Genomic DNA, 24,179 nt, shown 5'->3' with positions numbered 1-24,179 from the left:
ACTCTTACTTCATCTAAAAGCAAATGCGCACACAGGTAGCACCCCTTCCCCCAGTCACTCACCTTCCTCGTCTATCCATTTCATGGTGAACGGCTGTTCATTGTCAAAAGAACACATATCTCGGACCTCACTGCAAAGTCCCTCAAAGGAGATGGAAGGCTCAAAGTGTGTTATCATAATGTCCCTGAAAAAGAAAAAGTTTCATGTTTAAAGTCATACTGATCTACATGTGACTGAACACCTCATGACGAACTAGTTATATCTGTGTGTACATGAACAATTAAAACATGAAATAAAATTACAGTACAAAAAACAACAGATTTATAGGAAACCTTAACTCAATGTCCTGTCACTGAGAAAGCCGCGCTCACTGCTCCGCCACTTTCACAAGGCCTTCCACCTCCACAACCACCTCTACAAGCATTTGCCTTGTACTATCTAAACTCTACTTCAAACCCCATCCCCAGATGTTCCTACCCACAAAAGTCTACCATTCATTTAGAGTCGTCCTTCTGTTACCCTGGCTCCCTTAGCCTTGACTTATACAAATAACCCACCATAAACCTGTCAATCATTCTTTGTTTTCCAAAAATAGCTTTAAGGTAACTTCCTTTAGTATAGGTAATCTTCCTCCCCAATCACAGGAATACACTTTTAATAAAAGTATTAATAAATAAAAATAGTAAACAATATCTATTATTGCATTAATATATTAGTACTAGACGAACCATTTAAATCCAATAAGCAGCTAGTCACTTAACTTGTTGAGTGTTTTCTAGTAGAGGCCTGGTGTCCCCTCCAGCTAATCACTTAACTTGTTGAGTGTTTTCTAGGAGAGGCCTGGTATGCCCCCTCTAGGCAGCCTTTCCACAGCGGCCACTCCACACAGCACTCTGTGCTGGACCAGCTTTAAGGTTTTTATAAAATTAACACAGTCCATGGCTTCCTACTGCAAATCCAAGTGTGTCTACTATGCAGAGTCAGAGTTAATTTCCTAGGTAGCTGGGATGGTTAGCTTGGCTGTGGATGTGGGAAGAGAGGCCTGAGGACCAGTCTAGCTTAGGCTGGTCTGAAGACATGCCTGGGAGGGATTTTCTTGGTTGAACTGACTGAGGAGGTGAGATAGACTGTGAAGCAGAGAGTTGGAAGGAGCCCTTTCTCCCCTAGGTTGCTTTATCAGGATATTGTATCACAGCATCCGGATCTACAGCCCGCAGAGCCTTCCCATGGGCAAGATAAGCATGTGTTTCTAGCCTACCCTTTGTCCCAGTCAGAGTACAATTAAACTTGGTGAAAGCGAATGCTGAGACATTTTCTTCACAATATCCCTGAGGGCAATGCAGGACAGGATGAATACCTAACTGTCAAAACTTAGCTCTGACCTCAACATAGGGAAGGATAGATAATTCTAGAGACAAATATCGGTGCCATGATCATGAAACACAGACTCAAGTTACCCCAAATCCCATGTTCAACATGGTAACATTTTCATGAAGTTAAATCAAATCCACATTTCAAACACACTGGTGGGACATCAGAGAGCTGACTCCCAGCAAAGCCAGACATCTCTGCTGTCAGCCTAGATGCTCGCTGATGACACTCTTACTTAGCTTTCGGCATGAACGTAGCGGCCAGTCAATACATCTCAAAACGTTTCACTCATTAGACACCAGGATGTTAGGTCAGACAGAGATGGGCAAGAAGTAGTTATTTAGGGAGCTAAAAGCAGCCCAAGATAAACTCTTCCTAGGTTCTGGACCTGCAACATGACAACCTCTCCAGTCACCCAAGACCTCACCAGGGGATCAGGCTCGTAGAAGGTTTGGGGGAAGGTACTGTTCTTTCCAGGAACTTTAACTCAGACAGTAAAGAAAAGGAAATGACAATAAAGAGGAGCTGTGACCAGTGGGCAACAGAAATACAGAACACAAAGGATCTTTTGTAACTATTAACACAGCAGCCACTAGCTATCTGCCTAAAGAAGTGACAGCTACAGTTAGCTAGAGAAGGAAGCAGAGAGCAAGGCAGACCAGGAAATCGAGAGACCTCTCAGGACCTGCCAGCATCAGAGAAGCTTCCTCCTGCAGCAATGGGAACAAATACAGAGACCCACAGCCAGACATTAGCCAGAAAGTCGCAGACCTTGGAACACTAATCCATAAAGGGGATGTCTCCATCAAATCCTGGTGTAGGAGGGTCTTCTTTCTATGCGCTGCTTTCATTGGTCAAATAAAGAAACTGCCTTGGCCTTTTGATAGGGCAGCACTTAGGTGGGTGGAGTAGACAGAACAGAATTCTGGGAGGAAGAAGGCAGAGATAGAGAGCCGCCATGGAGCCAGCCGCCAGGTCAGACAGGCTGAATCTTTCCTGGTAAGACACGGCCTCGTGGTGACATGCAAATTATTAGAAATGGGTTGAATCAAGATGTGAAAGTTAGCCAATAAGAAACTAGAGCTAATGGGCCAGGCAGTGTTTAAATGAATACAATTTGTGTGTTATTTCGGGGTATAAGCTAGCTGGGCGGCAGGACAGCCCACAGCTCCATTTACTACAGAGTCCCTCCCCTCAGGACTCAGGGAACTGAGGAAATGGAGGCATCAAGATACCAAGGCATTCTAGGCACAACAGGGCTGGCACACACAGGAACTCAGAGACTGGGGCAGCATGCACAGGTCTACACCAGATGGGGTCCTAGAGCTGAACGAAGTGGACACACTGCCCCCACCCCTAACCTAGAAGCAAGCTCTGATTGCCACTTGCAAACCAAAAATGAATTTTCTCCAGGGGAGTCTCACTGGGAAACTACTCTTAAGGGTAGACCCCACAGCAATAGATAGTGAGCACTAGACTAACAAGTCGAGGTCCTTTGTGTACATATTATGGCTTCTGGTTTGGGGTTTTATGGGATCCCTGTGTCTTCCAACATGTGTGTGTCTGCATCTATGCATTTCTTCAGCATTTTCTTTGGCTCTTTTTCATATTTATTTTACCATATTTGATTTTTTATTTATCTTACTATATTTTATTATTATCTACTTTTAAGATGTCTGTCTTTTTCTCTTTTTCTTTCTTTTTTTTTCTTTTTCGTTTTTTTAAGACAGAGTCTCTCTGTGTAGCTTTGGAGCCTGTTCTGGAACTTGCTCTGTAGATCAGACTGGCCTCGAACTCAGAGATTCACCTGCCTCTGCCTCATAAGTGCTGGGATTAAAAGTGTGTGCCACAACCACATGGCTAGGTGTCTATTTTCTAAAGAAAGACAGAAAGGGTATGGATCTGGATAGGAACTGGGGAAGAACTGGGGAGAGTGGAAACCATAATCAAACTATACTGTATGAAAAAAATCCATTTTCAAGCAAAGAAAAATAGATGATTTTTCATATACAAAATAAACCCCCTTCCCTAACACCTCCCACATCCTCCCCACCTAACTTTACATTTTTTTCTCTCCAAAACAACAATAAAAAAAAACAAAAATAAAATCAAAACAAAACAAAATAAAAAACTATTAAGATGAAATATCAAAACAAAAAGCCCGCAAACACCTATCACAGAGTCCATCTTGCTTGGCCAGCTACTCCAGGGGATGGGGCCTGCCCTGGAGTGTGGCTGACAGGCCCCATGGCAATGCTCCACTGGAGAAAACTAATTTTCCCTTTCCCAAAAGTTATTAGCTGTAAATAGCTTCTTAATTGGGGCGGGACTTTGCATCCACTTCCCCTCCTCAGTGCTAAGATTTTGTGTGCCTCTGTCAGTCCTGCTGTGTCTGGAAGACACAACTTCCTTGGATTCACCCACTTCGTCTGGTCCTTGAAGGGAGGAATTTGATAAAGACATCCCATTTTGGAACTGAGTGTTCCAAAGTCTCCTGCTCTCTACATTGTGACACAAGACGTTCTCGGCGATATTCATCTGGCCTCTTCCTCCTCCCTTCCTCCCACACCTTTGGAACTTAGTTCATACTCTATGCTTTGCCCATTATCTCTACACACATCTTCTGTGTTACAACGGCCACATTTGACTCTAGACCTTGCTCTAACTTCTTTTTTCAACTTGATCATACATTCCCAATACACATAACTACAATAGACACTAGTTTACTCAGAACCCTACCCGAGTGCTGGGTTTAAAGGTGTGCGCCACCACCACCTGGCTTCATACTCCTAAGCTCAAGTATCTTGAATGTACTGTAGTAATGTAGGAAATGATAAAAGTTTCTATAGAAAATCATTTTTCCATCAAATACACTTTTGACAATGGAATACATTTTTTTTTTATTATAAACATTCACAAAACACTTCGTCTTGTTTCTTTCTGATAGGGTCTCACAAAGTGGCCCTGGCTGTCCTGGAACTTGCTCCATAAAATACTCTGCCTCCTGAGTGCTAGGATTAAAGGTGTGGGCCACCACATCCAACAATACACACAATATGTTTAAGCAACCATATCTTATTCAAACTTTGTAATTATCAATCTAAACATTAAGGCCCACCTGACAGATTTTGAAAGACAAAAATCACAGAGTCACGACAGTATATGGCAGTAGCAAAAGAACTCATTTTCAAATCTTAATCTAAAAAATCCTGTAACTGATGCTGTGCTCCGAGCTGTTCCCCTCAGCATCCAGCACCCCTACCCCCCAGTCAGTACTGGAGATGATTTCTGCTGCCACCATTACACCTTCCATTATCAGCCCCTTCAACATCTGACTCCTTGCCTGCAGACACAGATGCACCCCATTCTCCAACAACCGTAGGGAATATAAAGGCTTTAGATGCGCCTGCTCATCCTGTAAGGGTCTGGAATGCTGACACTTCAGTTTCAACTTCAGGGCAGCTTGATTGTTTTTCTACCTAAGCCTGTGCTCTGGCTTGACTGTGTGTCCCCTCCAAAACTCATGGTGTAACTTAATCTCTATTTATTAATCACTGTGGTGGTAGGAGGAAGAGGGGCCATGCTGGGCATGGTGATGCATGCTTTTAATCTCACTAAGTAGAGGCAGGTGAATTTCTTTGAGTTTAAGGCCAGCCTGGTCTATATAGTAAATTCTAAGCAAGCCAGAGTTACATAGTGAGACCTTATCTTGTCAAAAATAAAAAATAAAACAAGAAGAAAAAAAAAGAATGAACAGAAAAAGAGAGAAGTGGGCCTCCAGGAGCAGTGATTAAGTTATGCAGGGTTTCGTGGGCCCTTTTCTGCGCTCTGGCCCTTCCACTAATATTGAGGGTCGTTGCCTTGGTTGGAGAACAGAGTGAAACAGCCATGCTGACTAAAGAAATCAGACCTTTGAATAGACACCAAATCTGTTTGTAGACTATGCTGTCTATAATATTGTTACAGAAGAACAAACAGATTCACAGAGCCTCTTCTCTTCTCTTCTCTTCTCCTCTCTAACTGTTACTCCTGAATAAACCCCACCCATTCTCAAACTCTGAACTATGGCTTTCCACAACAGAAGCCAGACAATGTATATCTTGGTTCTTTCAGTCTGATTTAATAAATTCTACACACGAGATAGCTCACACACAACAGGAATGAATTTATGTCCATCTGTCCATCCTGGAGACAGAAGTCCAAGATGAAGGTACTGTAGGTTTACTGCCTGCTCAGCCCCAATTTCTGTTCCAAAGATTTGAAACTTCTAGTTGTGGCCTTAAAAAGGGCTAGTCTAGGGTCACTTCACAAAGGTACTAATCCCATTCACCAGAGGCAATGCATCCCCCACATTTTATCTTTTGAGTCAATTTCAACATATGAATTTGGGGAGTAGGCACAAATATTCAGACCATAACAGTGTATTACCCTAAAATCTCCACCAATAACTCTTTACAGCTAATAAGCAGGATACAAAATTAACACACATAAATCAATAGCTTCCTATAAACAAATGACAAACTGACTAAAAAAGAAATCCAGGAAGCAACACCTTCCACGACAGCCTCAACACCTATCTGCACTCCCATATTCACAGGGGCATTGTTCACGACAACCAAGAGGCGGGAGGAACACAAGCGTCCACCAAGATGAATGGATAAGTGTTATATAACATACAATGGCTATTCTTCAGACATAAAAACCTATCCATATTATACACCACAATCCCTGAGAACATCATGTACCTTAAAACAAACAAGTCAAGCACACACACAGCTCTAGAGTTTTCATGAGTGGAAAAAAAGCAGAACCTTAAAAATAAAACTTATTTTTTTGGCTTTGAAAAGTCTTCCTATATAACCCAGGCTGGCTTTGAATTCTTTAAATCTCCTGCCTTAGCCTCCCAAGTCAGAGGATTATATCTAGGGTTTATGACACCTGGGGAAATATCTGTGAAATATTTGAAAAGCCAAAGCACATATTTCCTTAAGAGACTAAGTGTAGGGTGGTTTATTAACTACCATTCCTTAAGTTCCAGGAGCTAAAGCATTTAGGGAGCGTTTGTGCAAACACTTTTTTCCTTGGGAAAGCACCTTGTTCACAACACTCCACAATGAACAGATCCCGGTTACAATAACAAAGGAAACATGAGCTGAGGATATACACACGGCCTTCAGAAGAGGGAAAGCACAATACACACACACGATTTTTCTGGTTTTACTCTGTTGTCAGCATAAATCACTTAATGGATGATCAACAGATTGGTGTTTTACCGCAGAGTCCCTAAGTGGCAAATTTAGGTAGTTTTACTTATTTTTTAAAGGAAAAAAAAGGGGGGCATCATTATTTTGTTAGTTATCTCCAGAAGACAACTGTTTAGGAATCCAATGATCCTATTTTCTCAAATATAAAATGTAAAACCTCCTCAAGGCTGATTTTAAAAGCAAAGTCAAGAAGACGCAACACTGAGTTCTGCTATTTAAATATAAACTTTTCTTCTGAAATGCATGGATTATCTAAAAAAATGTCTTATTTGAACTTTATTTAACTTACAGCAATTGTCTGGGCAGGACTGCCCACAGATGCCAGAACCACTGAACAAAGGGTTTAGAGGCAGAGAAGAGTCTTGTAATCTCACACTATTATTCAAGAAGCCACCAATGCCTTTCAATGAAGACAACAGACTAAAGGAGATGACTCAGATAAGACCCAAGTTCAAATCCTCAGACCCACCTAAAGCAGGTCATGCTAACAAATATCTTTAATCTCAGTGCTCCTATAGCAGGACGGGACGAGAGATGGAAATCGCCTTTGAACCAGTGTACACAGAAGTGATCGAGAGATCCTGTCTCTCTAGGCACAGTGATGCACACACCTTTAATCCCAGCACTCGGGAAGCAGAGGCAGGTGGATCTTGTGAATTCAAACCAGCCTAGTTTACATAGTGAACTCCAGCACAGCTACACACAAACACACATGGGGGGGAGGGGCACCTGTCACCAATGAGGTTTAAAGTTAATTCTGATATCCAATGTTGTCCACACAGGACACAAGTTACTGTAGCACATGTCCATACACACACACACACACACACACACACACACACACACACACACAAAACCACCAAACAGAGATTATAAAAAAAATAATATAGAGCGGTGGCAAGATAGCTCAATAGTTATAAGCACTCGGTGCTCTCGCAGAAGACCCAGATCAGTTCCTAGCACCCACCCATTTGGAGGCTTACAGCTAACCATAACTCTAGCTCCAGGGGATCTGATAATGCCCTCTTCTGACCTCTGTGGGTTCAAGGCACACATGTGGTGTACTTACATAATACATGCAGCCAAAACACTCATACACACAAAATCATAATAAATAAGTTAAAAAAAAAGACTATTGCCAGGCAGTGGTGGCACACATCTTTAATCCCAGCACTTGGGAGGCAGAGGCAGGAGGATCTCTGTGAGTTTGAGGCCAGCCTTGTCTATAAGAGCTAGTTCCAGGACAGGCTCCAAAGCTACAAAGAAACACTGTCTCATCCATAAATAAATAAATAAAATTTAAAAATAAAAAATTAAAGAAAAAGACTAGAAGCTGCCTCCATACTGAGTCAAGAGGACTGTTCCAGCAGTGAGGGAAGAGGCTCCTCCCCTCGGAAGGGCGCAACAGCAAGCAGGAGAGTATGGAGGAGAGCCACTGCAGCAGGACGGCACAGAGGCTCCTGCAGAAAGCCCTGCCTCAAGACCAGCGCAGGTTCGTCTGCACAGGTGTGTGGACAGTCACCGAGAGAAAAGCCACCTTCTCACTCTACAGTGCAGTCTACGTGATTAAGAGAGCAAAGAGATGCCATCTCAAGAGGGAATTTGCTGACTGATAATGAGTTACCCTGGGCACCTAGACCAGAGAATGGGAACAACCACAGTCAGAGAGCCTGGATTTAACCTGCCACAACCCAGGACTCAGCTGTGGAGAGCTGGAAGCTGGATGCTGGCTGACAAGCTAAAAGGTGCAGGCAGCAGGCAGCTCTGCTAAGGCACAGCTCCACTCTGAATGCAGGTTTCGTCGACTGAGAAAGATGCTGGAGCCCACAGGCCGAGTCAAAGACCTAAAACAAGCAAATGAAAGTTGAGAGCAAGTGGGTGCAACGATTCTGAAACCAGAGAAAGTAGACTTCAAAATTAAAGAGAAACAAGGGCACTACCTATGAGTAAAAGGAATAATCATCAAAAGGATGAAGCAAGCCTGGGTATGCAGCTGATCAGCGCGCACCAAGCCTTGAGTGGAGAGAGGACTCCACCCTAAGAGCGGTGCTGCTCTTTCTCAGCACCCCTACCAGGGACTCACAGATTCACAGGACTCGACACCTTTCTGGTCTCCCCTTGGATGACAGGCACACACGTGGTATGTACATACACACAACACAGGCAGAGCACTCATGCACATAAAACTTTAAAGCATAGTTTTTAAAGCCCTAGATTTGGTACCTAACACCACATAAACCAAGGCAGGTGTGCGAGCCTGTAACCCTAGTGCTGGGGAGGTAGAGGCAGGCGGATCAGAGTCAAGGTCACCTTCAGTCACAACAGGTTTCCAGGTCACCCTGGGATACCTGGAATTCTATTAAAATAACTAAATGAATACATAAGAATATGTAAAAACTGTAAGCACATATGCACCAAATCCGCCCTCCCCCCCAAAAAAACAAAAAAACCACTATTGGGCATAAAAGGTCCCACAAGTCTTGATACAGTAACAGACGGTGACTTACTGAACCTCATCTTTAGAGAGTTCATCCAAAATACAAATCAATAATAAACTTCAGTTAAACTAGACTTCAGAACAAACGTTCTTCACAGATTTACAGAGTAGCCTGTCCAAAAGAAAAGAAACATTCTCAGCAGTCTGTGCACCTTCCCTAACACGGACCACAATCTAGACCACAGCAGGTCTTAGAAAAGGCAAAAGTATTTATCTTTTCACATCATAATGGAAGAAAGCAGAAGTCAGTAGCAAGAGAAACTACAGAAACCACTCAATTACTTGTAGACTGAACAATATACTCTTATACGACCAGTGAAATACTGAGGAAATCTAGGTGATGTTTAAAAATTCCTAGAATTGCCAGGCGGTGGTGGCCTTTAATCCCAGCACTCGGGAGGCAGAGGTGGGCGGACCTCTGTGAGTTCGAGGCCAGTCTGATCTACATCTATAAGAGCTAGTTCCAGAACAGGCTCCAAAGCTTCAGCGAAACCCTCTCTGGGGGGAAAAAAAATTCTAGAGTCAAATGAAAACGAAAGCACTTTCTAGGACATCCAGGAAACCCAAGGCAGTCAGTAGCCATGAATACTCATTAAAATCAGAACATGTGGCCCTACGGCAGGATGTTCTATGTTAATAGCCACTGAGGACTGGGTGGGAGCCCAGTATCTGGGACCCCTCCTGGGGCCATGCTGGTGTCTGAGGGCCACCCTGCAGTCGGGGTACCATCTGGACTTGGGCTACTGCTGAGGACCATGTCTGGGTCCATGGCCCTATCACAGCCAGGTCTGTGTTGATATCCATGGCCTGGGTCCCATGGCCACACAGATGCCTGGGCTCTGATCTGCCACCAAGGGACATCTGAGTGGACTACACTGCCACCCATGGCCAGGGTGCCAACTGGGACCAAACTGCAACCAGGGGCCATGTCTGGCTCCATGGCCCTATCACAGCCAGGGTTTATTTCGATGCCAGCAGCTCCTGCTATCACCGAAGGCCGCACACATGCCCAGGATACCAGAGGCCATATTGGGACCTGAGGGTCATGTTGCCACAGGGATCACACAGATCGGAATAAACTATACTATCACCTGGGGCCATGGTGGCATCCATGCCCGGGCCTGGGCTACAGTGGGTCTGTGGCCCTACTGTGCCAGGGTCTGTGCTAATATCCATAGCTCCTGGTACCAATGAAGGCCATGCAGATGCACGAGGTCTGGGTTGTCACCTGGGGCCACCTTGCCGATCTGAGGGGCCTGTGCCATAGTGACATCTGGGCTCAAAAGTTGCTGAGGACTATCTTACCACAGCTAGGGTCTATACCAATGTCCATGGCCCGGGGTGCCACGATACACCACTGCCCATTGTTCCCACAGGAGCGCATGTGATCCAGGGTTGAACCAAGTGTTGGACCATGAGTTAAAATATAAGGGCCTTGCTGAGTTGGCCCCACCCCTCATTGGCCCAGGGAGAGCTGACCCTGTCCCTTGCAGGCCCTGGGATAATGGACCCCAATTACCCTGACATGATAAAGCTGGGAGAGTTGCTGCCCCTCCCCCAACCCTCACCCCACACTTGGAAAAGCTGTTCCTGCCCCTCACCATGGGCCTGGGAGATAGGAGGATCTAAGGGTTTGCTGATAAACCAGCCTTGCCAGCATGGCAAGCTCCAGGTTCAGTAAGACCCTTTACTTGAGATGGGGAACAGCCAGTGAAGATCCTTGATGCTGTCAGCTCCACGTGCACACGCACAGGTGAGCACACCCTCACACACATACGTTTACCCATGCACACAAATAAATAAAAGAGGGCTGCAGATGACAAACCACTAAAGGGGAAAACTGAGAGCATTCTCTCTAAAATTAAGAACATGACAAATCTGCCCATTCTCACTGCTCCTACTCAGTAATATTCAATCTTTAAGCTAGAGCCATAAGAAAAAAAAAACTGACACAAACAGGAAAGCAGAAAGTCAAAATCATATCCATTGTAGTGCTTCTACTATAAGTAGTAGGATTTAAAAAAAAAAGTCAGTAGTTTTTCTACATACCAGTGAACTTGAGCAGAAATAAGTTGGGGAAAAAAAGAAATCCCACTCATAGTAGTTTCTAAATAAATATATAAATAAATAATCCTAAAAATAATTTTAACCAAGGAAGTGAAAGATTTCTCCAGCAAAGACTAAGGCACTGGAGATGGCGTGAGAACAATGGAAAGGCCTTCCATTCATGGGCTGGCAGAATTAAAGAGAAGATGACTGGCTATTTACCAAAAATAACCTCCAGATTCAGTAGAATTCCCATCAAATTCCAGTAACATTTCTTCACACAACTAGAAATAACAATCCTGAAATTCATATGGGAACACAAAATTCCTAAGCAGAAAGAGTGACGACAGAAAAAAAAGAAAAAAAAATGGTATTAGAAGCACAAAGACATGTAACTATAAAAAAAAAAAAGAGTGACGACAGAGGTATCAAAGTGCCCGATCTCTAAATTATATACTAGAGTCATGGTAACAAAAACAGACAGGCAGATCAGCGAACACAATAAAGACAAGTTCATACAACAATTGCCACCTAATTCTTGACCAAAGCGTCAAAAGCACACATTAGAAAAAGGATAGCCTCTTTAACAAATGGTTCTGGGTCTAAGGCTGAAGAACACCACAGAAGAGGAGATGGAAAGATTCTAAGGTCCAGAGGACCAGGAACTGCTGTGAAACTGCTTCCTAGACATGACAGGGATGCTAAACCCGTTATACCTCAGATAATATGGCTGACCAAACAAGTCCTAAAGAAGGACACCACAACAGACATGCTCACGTGGAAGAGTGATATCTTACCTGAACTCACCCCAGACAAAGAACTGCAGGCAATTAAGGACGGCTGAGAGAGGAGAAATTAAGTTTTCCCAAGGATGAGCCCCTAATTGGTCATCCAAAACAAAGCAGTCAGTCCTGAAACCATATTTATATAAATAACACTAAACAGATCCAGCACGTTCTATTTATATGTTTATGCATTTATATACACACATATCTGTACATGCATGTGTGCATATGAGTATGTGTGTGTGCAACAGTAACAAAGAAAATAGATCATGGATTTGAGAAGGAGCAAGAGTTGAAAATAGTAGTGGTTGGAGGGAGTAAAGAAAGGGGGTAACGATGTAACTATAGTTTAATTTAAAAATAAAATTTTACGCCTTTAATCCCAGCACTCGGGAGGCAGAGGCAGGCGGATCTCTGTGAGTTCGAGGCCAGCCTGGTCTACAAGAGCTAGTGCCAGGACAGGCTCCAAAGCTACAGAGAAACCCTGTCTCGAAAAACTAAAAAAAAAATAAAATAAAATAAAATAAAATTTTAAAAATGGTGCTAAGAAAATTAGATTTTTACATTTAGTATACAGTAATATATAGTACATAGTAGAAAACTAAAGTAAAATCCCTATCTGTAATTCTGCATAAAAATCAATTGAAAATGGGGGCCAGTGAGACGGTTCAGTAAGTAAAAGTGCTTGCTGCAAAGCCTAAGGGCCTGAATTCGATCCTCAGAACCCACATGGTAAAGAGAACCAACTCCTAAAAGTTGTCTGCTGACCTCCACACATCCACTATACAGCATGTGTGCCCCCCGTGTGCTGCACAAACAAAAAATAAATGTAACCATTTTTAAATTAATTCAAAATGAATGAAATGCCTTAATAGCGGACTTGAAACTCTGAAAATGCTACAGAAAAGGACTTCAAAATATAGGAAATGCAAGGACTTTCTGAATCAGATACCAGTAACACAGGAATAATCCCAAGAATGACAGGCAGGGACACATGAAATTAAAGACCTCTTTAGCAAAGGAAACAATCACCAGAGTAAAAACAGCCCACGGAATGGGGGAAAAACAGCTTTGCTGTTTGCTGACAACACATTGGGCCCAGGAGAGTAATATCTAGAGTATGTAAGAAACAACATAAAATAAACTTCAAGAAAATCACCCCATCAATAAAAGGGCTAATGAACTGAAAGGACAGTTCTCAGAAGAAATCAAAATGACCAATAAGTTCACGGAAAGTGTACAGCATGCTTAGCCATCAGGAAATGAAAACTATTTTGAGATCTCAGACATCCCAGTTAGCATGGCCACCATCACGAAAACAAGCAGCCTGGCTCAGAGGTGAAGAACACTTGTTGATCTTCCAGAGGTCCTCATCAGTATCCCCAAGGCGTCTCACAACCAACCCAAACTCCAGTTCCAGGGGATCTGACAACCTCTTCTGACCTCCATGGGCTCATCTAGGCAAAACACTACCACACATAAAATAAAAATAAATTACCCAGCATCCAAAAGGCAGAGGAAGGTGGGTGGATCTCTGTGAGTTCAAAGCCAGCCTGTCTTCAGAGTGAGTTCCAGGACAGACAGGGCTACAAAGAGAAACCTTGTTTCAAAAAAACAAAGGAAACAAAACAGCAATAAATTAATTTTAAAAAAAAGCAACGGCCAACTGCTCTGTCGATGGATGTAGTGGTTTAAATAGAACTGACCCCCATGGGCTCACATATTTAAATGTGCTGTCATTAGGAGTGGTACTGCTTGACAGGGATATCAGTGTGTGCTCCTCCAAAACTCAAAAGTGAACCATCTATGAGCACAGTGTCACACCCTGCAATTCCAGGTGCTAGGGAAGTTGAGGCAAGAGAATTACTCAAGGCTGGAAATGCTACACCAGTCAAGGCAACACAGCAAGACTCCAATTAAAATAATAAAATTTAAAAAGGATACAATAAGCGTGCAATGTCCCTCACAGGCTCACTGTCTGAATGCTTAGTACACACATGCAAGCACTATTTTGCTGGAAACACTGAAGGTGAGGCCCCGTCAAGAAGTAGGTTACACAGCGAGGCCTGTGTGACAGTTCATCACCTCCAGTCTTGCTCTCTGCTTCTCGGTCCACTGTAAAGTCAGCAGTGCCCTCTGCCTCGAGCATCTGCCACCCTGATGTCATACTTGAGTGCATGGGGCCAAGACTGACCCTTTGAGACCATGCGCTAAACAACGTCTTCCTTAAGGTACTTCCGTCAGATTATTTTGGTCACAGCAATGCAAAATAAGAGGAAACAAAGCTCTCATTTGTGAAAGAAAGAACTTCTTAGTAAAATACACAATATTCAACCAAAACCAAAACCCTGGTAATAGAAGATTAAATAAATAAGACTTACCAACGCAATCAAACTATATCCTGTAATAATCAAGTTGTCTTATGTACTAAACAGATCTCTCCCCAAATCAGCGGCGGAGAATAGACAGTTATCTGTGCACATTGTGAGAAATGCAGTAACACTTACTCCAAACCAGCAGTGAAAGAAAGACCTCTTAAAAAAACGCTAGTAGAATTTTAAAACATAAGTTGTATCAGAAAACTACTGATGAGGGGCTGGAGAGATGGCTCAGTGGTTAAGAGCATTGCCTGCTCTTCCAAAGGTCCTGAGTTCAATTCCCGGCAACCACATGGTGGCTCACAACCACCTGTAATGAGGTCTGGTGCCTTCTTCTGGCCTGCAGACATACACACAGACAGAATACTGTATACATAATAAATAAATATTTTAAAAAAAAAAGAAAACTACTGATGAGTATACCCCAAAATAAAGTACTGAGAAGGTGACTGCTTAAAACCTGCACAAGCAAAACTGTAGGCCACCTGTAAATGAGAAAGGCATCTACTTAAGGCAACAAACCAGGAAGGCACATATAAAGGAGGAAAAAGATTTAATTACACAAAATGAAAAATCTACAGATAAATGAAAAACTGAGAGATGCCTGGCAACTTTACTAATAAAATGTCAATGCCCCATCAACAAATTAGAAGGAAAAATAGGTTGGAAAACCGGCTAAGTTTGGTGAAATGGTTGCATGGTATGCATGAGCGCCTGGGTTAGAGCACCAGCTTGTCATAAAAGCGGGGTGTGGTGGCACACACCTGCTTTTCCATCTCAAAAGAGATGCAGGAAAACCAGAAGCTCAGTCACCCTCTCCTAAAGAGTAAGCTATATGCCAAATGGGGACCCTGTGTAAGAACAGATAGAAACCAAGGGAAGGGAGAGAGGGAGGGAAAGAAGGAGAGAGACCACACAGGAAAATGTGTTACCAATCACCTTGTAATCCCAGCACTCAGGTGTCACAGCCTGGAGGATGGAGAGTTCAAGGCCAGCCTGGGTTAGCGGTGAGTTCTAGGCCAGCCAACTGCCCAGACTATCAAGAAGGGGAGGAGAAGGGAAGGAGGAATGTATGTCTCCCTCTGGGGAGAATTTTCTAAACAGTTGCTTCCCTTCTGTTTCTTCTTCAGCCCTTCAGTGTGCGCGTGCTTCTCGGGCCTCGCTAATTCCCCCAGCTCCCCAGCACCAACAAGCCACTCATCTCAGTGTCACCAAACTCGGGATTTCTGTGGGTTCTTCTCTTTTTGGCCAAGTATGGGTCAGCTGCCCCATGGATCTGGCTCCCACTCTACCATTCTCACCTCTTTCGTTTTTTGAGACAGGATCTTATATGGTCCAAACTATGACTATGTAGCCAAGGATGAACTTGACAAGTCTTTCCCAAGTCTCCTGCTTCTATCTCCTAAATACCAGGATTACAGGCAGGCACAACCACACTTGGGTTTTTTTGTTTGTTTGTTTTTTTTGTTTTGTTTTTTTTTTCGAGATGGTTTCTCTGTGGTTTTGCAGCCTGTCCTGGGACTAGCTCTTGTAGACCAGGCTGGCCTAGAACTCACAGAGATCCGCCTGCCTCTGCCTCCTGAGTGCTGGGATTAAAGGCTGCGCCACCACCGCCCGGCCCACACTTGGTTTAATGTAGTGCTTGGATCAAACCCAGGTCTTTGTGCACACTGGGCAAGAAATCCACCAGCTTAACTACATCCTCAGCTTCAATGCCCAAAAGTACACAGCTAAAATAATTTTGCAATACTCTTAAAAACAAGACCTGACGGGGCTTGTTCACTGTAAGGGGAAAAAAATGCAAACAGCTCTACATTCCAAATGTGCAGAGTCAATCTGGAGCTATGGACATAACTCGGCAGGAGGGCGGCTGCAAGAGCGGGTGTGATCCCCCGCACTGCCAAAAACAGCTGGTGTGCGCTGAAGGAACAACGGCTCAAAAACAACAACCACGGCTTTCTGTGAGTCCTGTACACATACAGTGTAAACAATGAGCAGCACAGTCGTTACCTGGTTAAATTCTCTCCCACAAGTACCTTTACATAAGAATCAGCACACAATGGCAGTCTATCACTAACCAAAAAAACCTGTTTCTCTTCCTCCAACAGCACTACCTAACAACTGAAAAGGGCCACCGGCAAGAGTTTCCATGTTGGGGAAAAAGGGGTACAGACCACGAGACAGGCACTCTTAGTTGATCTCCAGTCAAACCAGACTGTCAGTGCTTTTAAAAACTAGAAAAATCTACTTTAAAAACTGAAAAAACTCAAATTGCATGCTTCTTCTAAAAGGAAACACTTTCCGTCAAAATCAAGTTTAACAGACTAAGCACACTACATGCACACTTGAAAGGAGAGGGTTATTCACCCGCTGAACACATTCGAAGGTTCAGCCTTCACTGGGAAGTAGCCCTGTTAGGAGGAATACGGCCTTTCGAAAAAGCTAATGAAAAGACAATTTTCTTCGGGGGTAGTTTTTGTTGCTGAGACAAAATCCCGTGTAACCCAGTCTGGTCCCAAATGCAGTATGCAGCAAGGACAACCTCACTCTTCTGATCCTCCCACATCTACCTCTTAAGCGGTGGGGTTCCAATGTCCCACACAGCAGGTTTATGCAGCTGGGGATGCACCCTATGGCCTCAGGCATACTAGGAAAGCACTGCACCAACCGGGTAGTGTATCCCAGCCCAAAAAACATTTTTCAAATGCAAGGCCTCCTTTATTTCCCAATATAAGGGAAGGGGAGTCCACTTTCTAATCATGTATGGGATTGTTATCAACTTATTTATTAACTATCCTTGCTAGTGATTCATCTTTGTCTCATCAACGTTAATAAGCAGCTGGCTGGAATAATAATCACCAGTTTAGATTATTGTTAATAAACATATAATCTTAATGGCTGACTCAGAGAACAGAAAATGGTACAGTTTAGAGCACTGAGGTTGTCCTTAGGAGGCTTGGAGGGCGTTTCTGTTGACTATGAAGCACTAATGGCATGTAGTTATTTGTGTCTTTCCTCAGTAAAACTTCTTAAATTTTAAAAGATATTAGTTAGAATGTCTTCAAGAAATTTTAAACAGAAAAATCATATATGCATACTTTCGTGTTTTCTTTTTTAAATAATTGGAGCAATAAATAAGAAAACCCCTACAGAATACCTGTACTTCAAGAGTTCAACACACTGATTTCTTTCCAAAGAAATACTGGACATTATTTACATGATATACCTATTTGCACTTGTCAAACTATTAAAAATACGGGGAAAATGAAAAAGCATTAATCCCTTCCTCTTTCACTGAGTCACTGTGGCTAAGTATAGTAAGTAGAAAACTAAAAACAATAGCTAAACAACCGAAATCTGAGATACACAGGAGACAGGATGTATACAGTATAAGAATTACATACACTATAATTTTCATCTTTCAGTGGAAGTAATCAACAAATGCTATCTAGAGATGATACTTCAAAAATATAAATACAACTTTCTGGCAATTTATTTCTGTTTATGTACAAGTGTGTCACGTGTATGGGGGTGCCACAGTGGCCAGAACAGGGTAGTAGGTCCAATGGAACTACAGTTACAAAAAACTGAGAGCCACCTGATAAAGATACTTCACACCCGGAGCTGGAGAAATGGCTCAGCGTTTAAGAGCGCTGGCTACCATTCCAGAGGATCGGGGTTCAATTCCCAGCACTCACATGGCAGCTCACAAATGTCTCTAACTCCAGCTTCAGAGGATCTGACACTGTCACACCAATGTACATAGAATTAAATAAATTATTTAAAAAATAAATAAACAGAGCCGGGCGATGGTGGCGCACGCTTTTAATCCCAGCACTCGGGAGGCAGAGGCAGGCGGATCTCTGTGAGTTCTAGGCCAGCCTGGTCTACAGAGCTAGTTCCAGGACAGGCTCCAAAGCCACAGAGAAACCCTGTCTCGAAAAACCAAAAAAAAAACAAAAAAACAAAACAAAACAAAAAAACCAAAAAAAAAATAAAAATAAATAAATAAATAAACAAAAAGGCACTTCAAACCTAATTTAGGTCCTCTGGAAGAACAGCAAGTGCTCTTAGTGGCTGAGCCAGCTCTCCAGACCCATAAATGCAACTTTTAGAACAATATATGCAACCTTCAGAAGAACCACAAATTAACCATCAACAGTAGAGCCGTGGAGACAGAGACGGAAAGCCACGCTTTATTCTGCACCTGTACACAACGTGTGCTTTCCTATTATGAGCATGGAGTCATACTGACTCTAGTTTGTTACCCTATCAATAATCAGACAATTCCTTTAAAATCCACTGCATTTCACCCTCTACACCTAAGAGCCATGGGCTGCCAACTTTGAAAATAGAACACACTTTAAACCTGTGAGTCACAACCCCTTTGAAGGCTACAGGACCCTTTCACAGGGGTTATATGAGACCATCAGAAAACACAGATGTTTACATTACAATGCATAACAATAGAAAAATTAAAGTTGCGAAGGAGCAATGAATATAACTGTATGGTTGGGGATCACCACATGAAGAACTGTATTAAAGGGCCACAGCATTAGGAAGGATGAGAACCAGTGTTCTAAAGTAAAATATCTCTCAAATTATCAGAAAGTTGTAGGGTTTGTTCTTGGAAGCGGGGGCTGTGGTTCTTTCAATCTTGCAAAGTTTGTTCATGGTGACCATGAACCAAAACGGCTAAAGCGGTTATTATGGAAACTACCAACTTCTCAAAAAATTCAAAGAAAATGTAGAGAAAAAGTTATGGGGGGGGATTGTTTTAAAGTCAAAAGCTCTGTTACCCATGCTTTAAGAAAAACAACAATGTCTACTGTAAGTCCTACAAATTAGTCCTGAAGTCAGTCGACCTTACCGAGGCTGAATGATAACAAGCCTAAGGCCTTTCAAGGAAGCAGGAAGGCATGTGGAGCTCTAGTTCTCTTTGAAATGAAGAGAGAGCGACCAGAAGGTCTGCTATCCTCACTGACCCTCAGGAATGTACAGGCGCGCACTTCGAACCATGTGGTACTTGAAATTTGCAAAAGCAATTTAGTTCTGCCTAGACAAGCAGTTGGGCTTTCTGTGAATCCCTACTCTCCAGTCTCCATGTTCACGCTAACCTTTCACCTCCCCAGTGCTCCGAAATGATCTCAAGGAAGGGAAGAGCTTTACAAGACACGCTAGAAAATTATTTGACACAGTGATCTCAGAACTGGATTACTTCTGGCAGCCACGTTAGTTTGAACGTTTGGTAATCAAGTGAGTAACGCTCACAGGATTTAAAGCTCTGTCTTCTCGCCTTTCGATACCTCGCCCTAACTCAGCGCTTCCGAAATGTGGACCAGCACATTTCCCACTTAATTCTGACCTTATCTAAGGAGCCGGTGCACATCCTTTAAAAAAGCATCGACTTCAGTACTAAGTTTATCTCCTATACTGGCTGGATGACCGTAGTCCAGATTCACTTCAGGAACTCTCCCACTGCGAAGATACAAATCTGATTTCAAAAATCGGAGGCTTCAGGCCTGTCGGTAATGGGAAGAGCCAGCTAACTGGAGCAGTTCAGGCTTCCGAAACGACAGCAGCCGGTGAACAGAAGGTTCCCTCGAAATCCTCAATCCACCCAGTCCCGACAGTTGCAAATCTCCCGGTCAGCTGATTTGTTCTCCCCTCCGGTTGCACCTACTCTTCTCCGCCGCCGACTCCTTGGCGACCTACACTCATTGGTCCCGGGTGCCACCAACCGCGCCCCTCGCCGCCCCCGGGATCGCTCGAGCCCCATCGCTAACACCCTTGCCGCCAACCCGGGCCGAGGCCGCCCACGCCCCGCGCGGCCACTCACCCGCGGTAGTAGGCTTTCACCCGGACCTGGTGGGAATGGTCCCCGCCGCCGCCGCCCGCAACTGTGTGGGACATGGTGCTGCTGTCCCTCTGGGTCGGCATCTCCTCACTCCCCCGCCTCGCCGCCGGAGGCCGAGGGGGCCGGGGCAGTGCCGGACGCCGCGAGGGACTTGGCCGCCCGAGCCTGTCGGGAAGCCGTGGCCGCTCGCCTGGCCGACCTGCCCGCCTAGCCCGCGGCGCTGAGCGAAGGGCCGCCTCGCCACCACAGCCCGCACCCCGACGCTCCTCCCGCCGCGCTGCACAACACGCCTCCCGCCGCGGCTCCTCCCACCACGCTCGCTCCCGAGGCCGCATTCCGCGGCAGGGCGGGCGCCGGAGCTGCAGAGCCCGGCGCGCTCATCCTCACGGGGGAGGGAACGGGATCCGCCGGCCTACCGCCAGACGCTCTCAAATGGAGAGCGCTTGGAATTCCACTATAAATTCTAAAATGAAGCTTTTAAACGGAAATATCCCTATGGAAAAACCTATAGGGCACACACGCTCAGGGTTGATCCCCCCCCATTCTTGTACTTGGTCGCGTCCGCGGCTAGTCGGCTATGCTTCCTGGATGATTTGCTGCGTGGATTTCTGGGATTTGGAGTCCCGGTGGGATTCTGGGACTTGTTTCTTAAATATAGGGAGCCGCGTTTTTTCTGTATCTCGTGCTTGCCGAGATTGTAGGCATGGAAGTTCTAAAAACAGCCTGAGTATCTGAGGGCACTGGAAACATGGCTTCTTCGCATAATTTATTTATTTATTAAAGATTTCTGTCTCTTCCCCGCCATCGCCTTCCATTTCCCTCCCCCTCCCTCAATTAAGTCCCCCCCTCCTCAGCCCGAAAAGTAATCAGGGTTCCCTGTCCTGTGGGAAGTCCAAGGAACCCCCACCTCCATCCAGGTCTAGTAAGGTGAGCATCCAAACTGCCTAGGCTCCCACAAAGCCAGTGCTGCAGTAGGATCAAAAACCCATTGCCATTGTTCTTGAGTTCTCAGTAGTCCTCATTGTCCGCTATGTTCAGAGAGTCTGGTTTTATCCCATGCTTTTTCAGACCCAGGCCAGCTGGCCTTGGTGAGTTCCCGATAGAACATCCCCATTGTCTCAATGTGTGGGTGCACCCCTTGCGGTCCTGAGTTCCTTGCTCGTGCTCTCTCTCCTTCTGCTCCTGATTTGGACCTTGAGATTTATGTCCGGTGCTCCAATGTCTCTGTCTCCTTTCATCGCCTGCTGAAGGTTAATATTCAGGAGGATGCCTATATGTTTTTCTTAGGAGGAATAAGATTTAACAACCTACTCAGAACATTTTTTTTTAATCGAAAGAGGGTTTCTCTGTAGCTTTGGAGCCTGTCCTGGAACTCGCTCTATGGACCAGGCTGGCCTCGACCTCACAGAGATCATTTGCCTCCACCTCCCGAGTTCTGAGATAAAAGGCACGTGCCCCCATGGCTGGGCAAGAAAATCTTGAATACAGTCACATCATCTTCACACGCCCTCCAGGAGGGCAACCATGCCATCTGGACGCATGTTTTCACCAATAAAAAAATGGTGGTTACTGAAATCAGCAAGGATGTGCTCAATCGGTTCTGCAGTTCCTTTGAGTGATTTCATGTAATCTTTGCTGTGATTTTTGTCGCCTCTTTGGTAGAGCTGTTTCTTCTAAGCGATGGTTCATGACATCAACACGGGTGACTACTGTGCTTCAGCGCCTTCGCCCTCCTCTTTGGCAGAAGCATTTCCGTCAATGAGTGAGTCACAGACGCTACCCTCTGTTCTACTGACCGTCTGGTCCGCCACCTCCAGTCACTCCTTGTCTGTGCTTTGCCACATCTTGTAGGTGTCAGAGAACGGCTCATCACGGCTGATGAGGTCCTGGTAGATGATCATGACAGTGGGTGGTTGGTGACAGGGCGTTAGCTAGCAGCTCAGAAAGCACGGTGCAGCGTGAGTGGGCAGAAAAGGCCAACTTGGGCGCTCCCCAAACTCACATCTGTAGTAACTTTTAAAACAAGGAAATGAAGCTGGATATGGTGGCACACATCTGCAATTCTAGCACCTGTGAGTGGAGGAAACTAATCAATAGTTCAAGACCATCCTCAGCTACACAGCTACACAGTGAGTCCTAGGACACATAAGAAGGCCATATGGACCATGGACACCACAGCATGTGCCCCCACTGTCGCTCGAACCACAGATACCAACATGTCCTCCGGGGGCAGCATGAACCATGGACATCTTTGGAGGAGGCCCAATCCAGAAAATGAACCATTCTACATCTTAGACATCCTGTCGTTGCTCAGAGCCAGGGTAATGGTGCCCAATGAGCTCCAGGCTGCTGCCCACCCTGAGTGTCCTACTTGGCAACAATGTGCTCTCCGGTCTACCTCGGCCTTTTCCCACAGCCCTCACTGCCATTGCGTCTCTAGTTCCACCTCTTTCCACCTCGCATGTGCACTCCATTTCCCCTTCTTTCCCTCCTCTCCATCACATATTTGTTTATGGAAGTGGCTTTGCAAACTGCAGTGTGTCACACAGTATATTTTTTTGGCCAAACAAATTTACCTGCAAATATTCATTGCAATGAGTCATCGGTAAGGTTCAGGGTTTCTGAATACTGTCAATTCTGGTCTAGCACTAGGACTCATCTTGGCTATCCTGCTATTGCCCAGAGTCAGGGTGATCTTGGCTAGGCAGGGCGACTGATCTGGGTAGGATCCTCACAAACTCCAGGCTATTGCACACCTCCCCGTCCTTGGTGCCCTGCCCTGAGGCTCTGGGAGGCCCTGTGCCATACCCTTTGTCACAGAGTTTCTAGTTTCAACAGTCTGTACCAAGTGCCCAGCTCTGCTCAGTCATCTTTCCTTCCAATTTCATGAGTCCACTTTTTAAAAGCATCTTCCCATAAGACCTGCCTTTTTACCAGGCAGTGGTGGTGCACGCCTTTAATCCCAGTACTCAGGAGGCAGAGGCAGGTGAGTTTGAGGCCAGTCTATTCTATGAAGCGAATTCCAGGACAGCCAGAGCTATTACACAAAGAAACCCTGTCAAGAAAGAAAGAAAGAAAGAAAGAAAGAAAGAGAGAGAAGCAAAGAAGCCTTCCTTTTTTTTTTTTTTGACTCTCCCACTGATGGACTTTTATATTCATTCTGAATTAGCTCCACCCCTGTGTGCCCTTCAGATGGGATCAAATGTGGATCTGCCCTTCAGGTGGTCGTGAAAATCTGCCACTAGATCTTCACTATCTGTGTCTCAAATGATAAAACATGGGAAGCCTCCCAGTCCATTTTTCCTGTTTCCTAAATGTTATAGACCCTTAGTAATATCCTCTGCTTTGTGCTTGAGGCACAGTGCAACGGTAGAGCGCTTGCCTGGAGTGCATGAGGCTCTGAGTTCATTTCCCTGTACTGAGGGAAGAAATCAATATCCTCAACTTGGCATAAGCCTCCACCCTTTGCAATTTACTGAAACTGGGACAACATCATTAAAAGGAGAGAAAACTATTCAGACTGGAAACCCTGGTCATTTGGAGGGTTTTATTGCCTTATTGAGATAAGCATTGGCAGCTGGACTCAGCATACTTGCCTCTGACTGCTTGTAATACCTGTAATAGAAAATCAAATTCGTGCTAAAAAGCCATACGTTTAAGAGACTTAAAAGTATTATTTGCAAATGTTCTCTCATTTTGCAGCCATCAGAGAGCTTGTCCCATTCCGGAGCGAAGCAATAGCCTGTCTGGAGAATGGTGAGTGAGAGGACAAGTGATAGACACAGACTCCGTGGTCGTGCTTTAATATCACGTCATTTTACTTGAGCTTTGCGTGTGGGGGTTGGGTGTGTGTGCGTAATTGTATGTGCATGTAGTAAGGAGGCCGCTTGTTGTTTCCCGGATAATCAGCCCTGAAATAATCACACAGAAACTGTATCAACTAAATCACTACTTGGCCCATTAACTCTAGCTTCTTATTGG

General features: G+C 44.6%; 1 protein-coding gene and 1 pseudogene across 1 annotated transcript in view; both read right to left on the bottom strand.

The window, feature by feature from the left end:
- Prkci (protein kinase C iota) overlaps positions 1–20,511 on the bottom strand; it is a 57,668-nt gene extending 37,157 nt beyond the window's left edge. The window contains exons 1-2 of the mRNA XM_041659120.1: positions 20,181–20,511; positions 63–184 (exon numbers count right to left, since the gene is read on the bottom strand). Coding sequence (XP_041515054.1) covers positions 63–184; positions 20,181–20,281 — 223 coding nt within the window. The 5' untranslated portion in view covers positions 20,282–20,511. The remainder of the gene's footprint in view (positions 1–62; positions 185–20,180) is intronic.
- A 1,186-nt stretch (positions 20,512–21,697) lies between these two features.
- On the bottom strand, positions 21,698–22,099 carry LOC121452776 (annotated as a pseudogene).
- Positions 22,100–24,179: the final 2,080 nt, after the last annotated feature.

The sequence above is a fragment of the Microtus oregoni genome, unplaced genomic scaffold (assembly GCF_018167655.1).
Source record: "Microtus oregoni isolate MIOR12 unplaced genomic scaffold, Mior012 000010F_ref0000083, whole genome shotgun sequence".
Lineage (NCBI taxonomy): Eukaryota > Metazoa > Chordata > Mammalia > Rodentia > Cricetidae > Microtus > Microtus oregoni.
The sequence above is the reverse complement of the archived record's forward strand: the minus strand, read 5'-3'. Positions and strand labels throughout refer to the sequence as shown.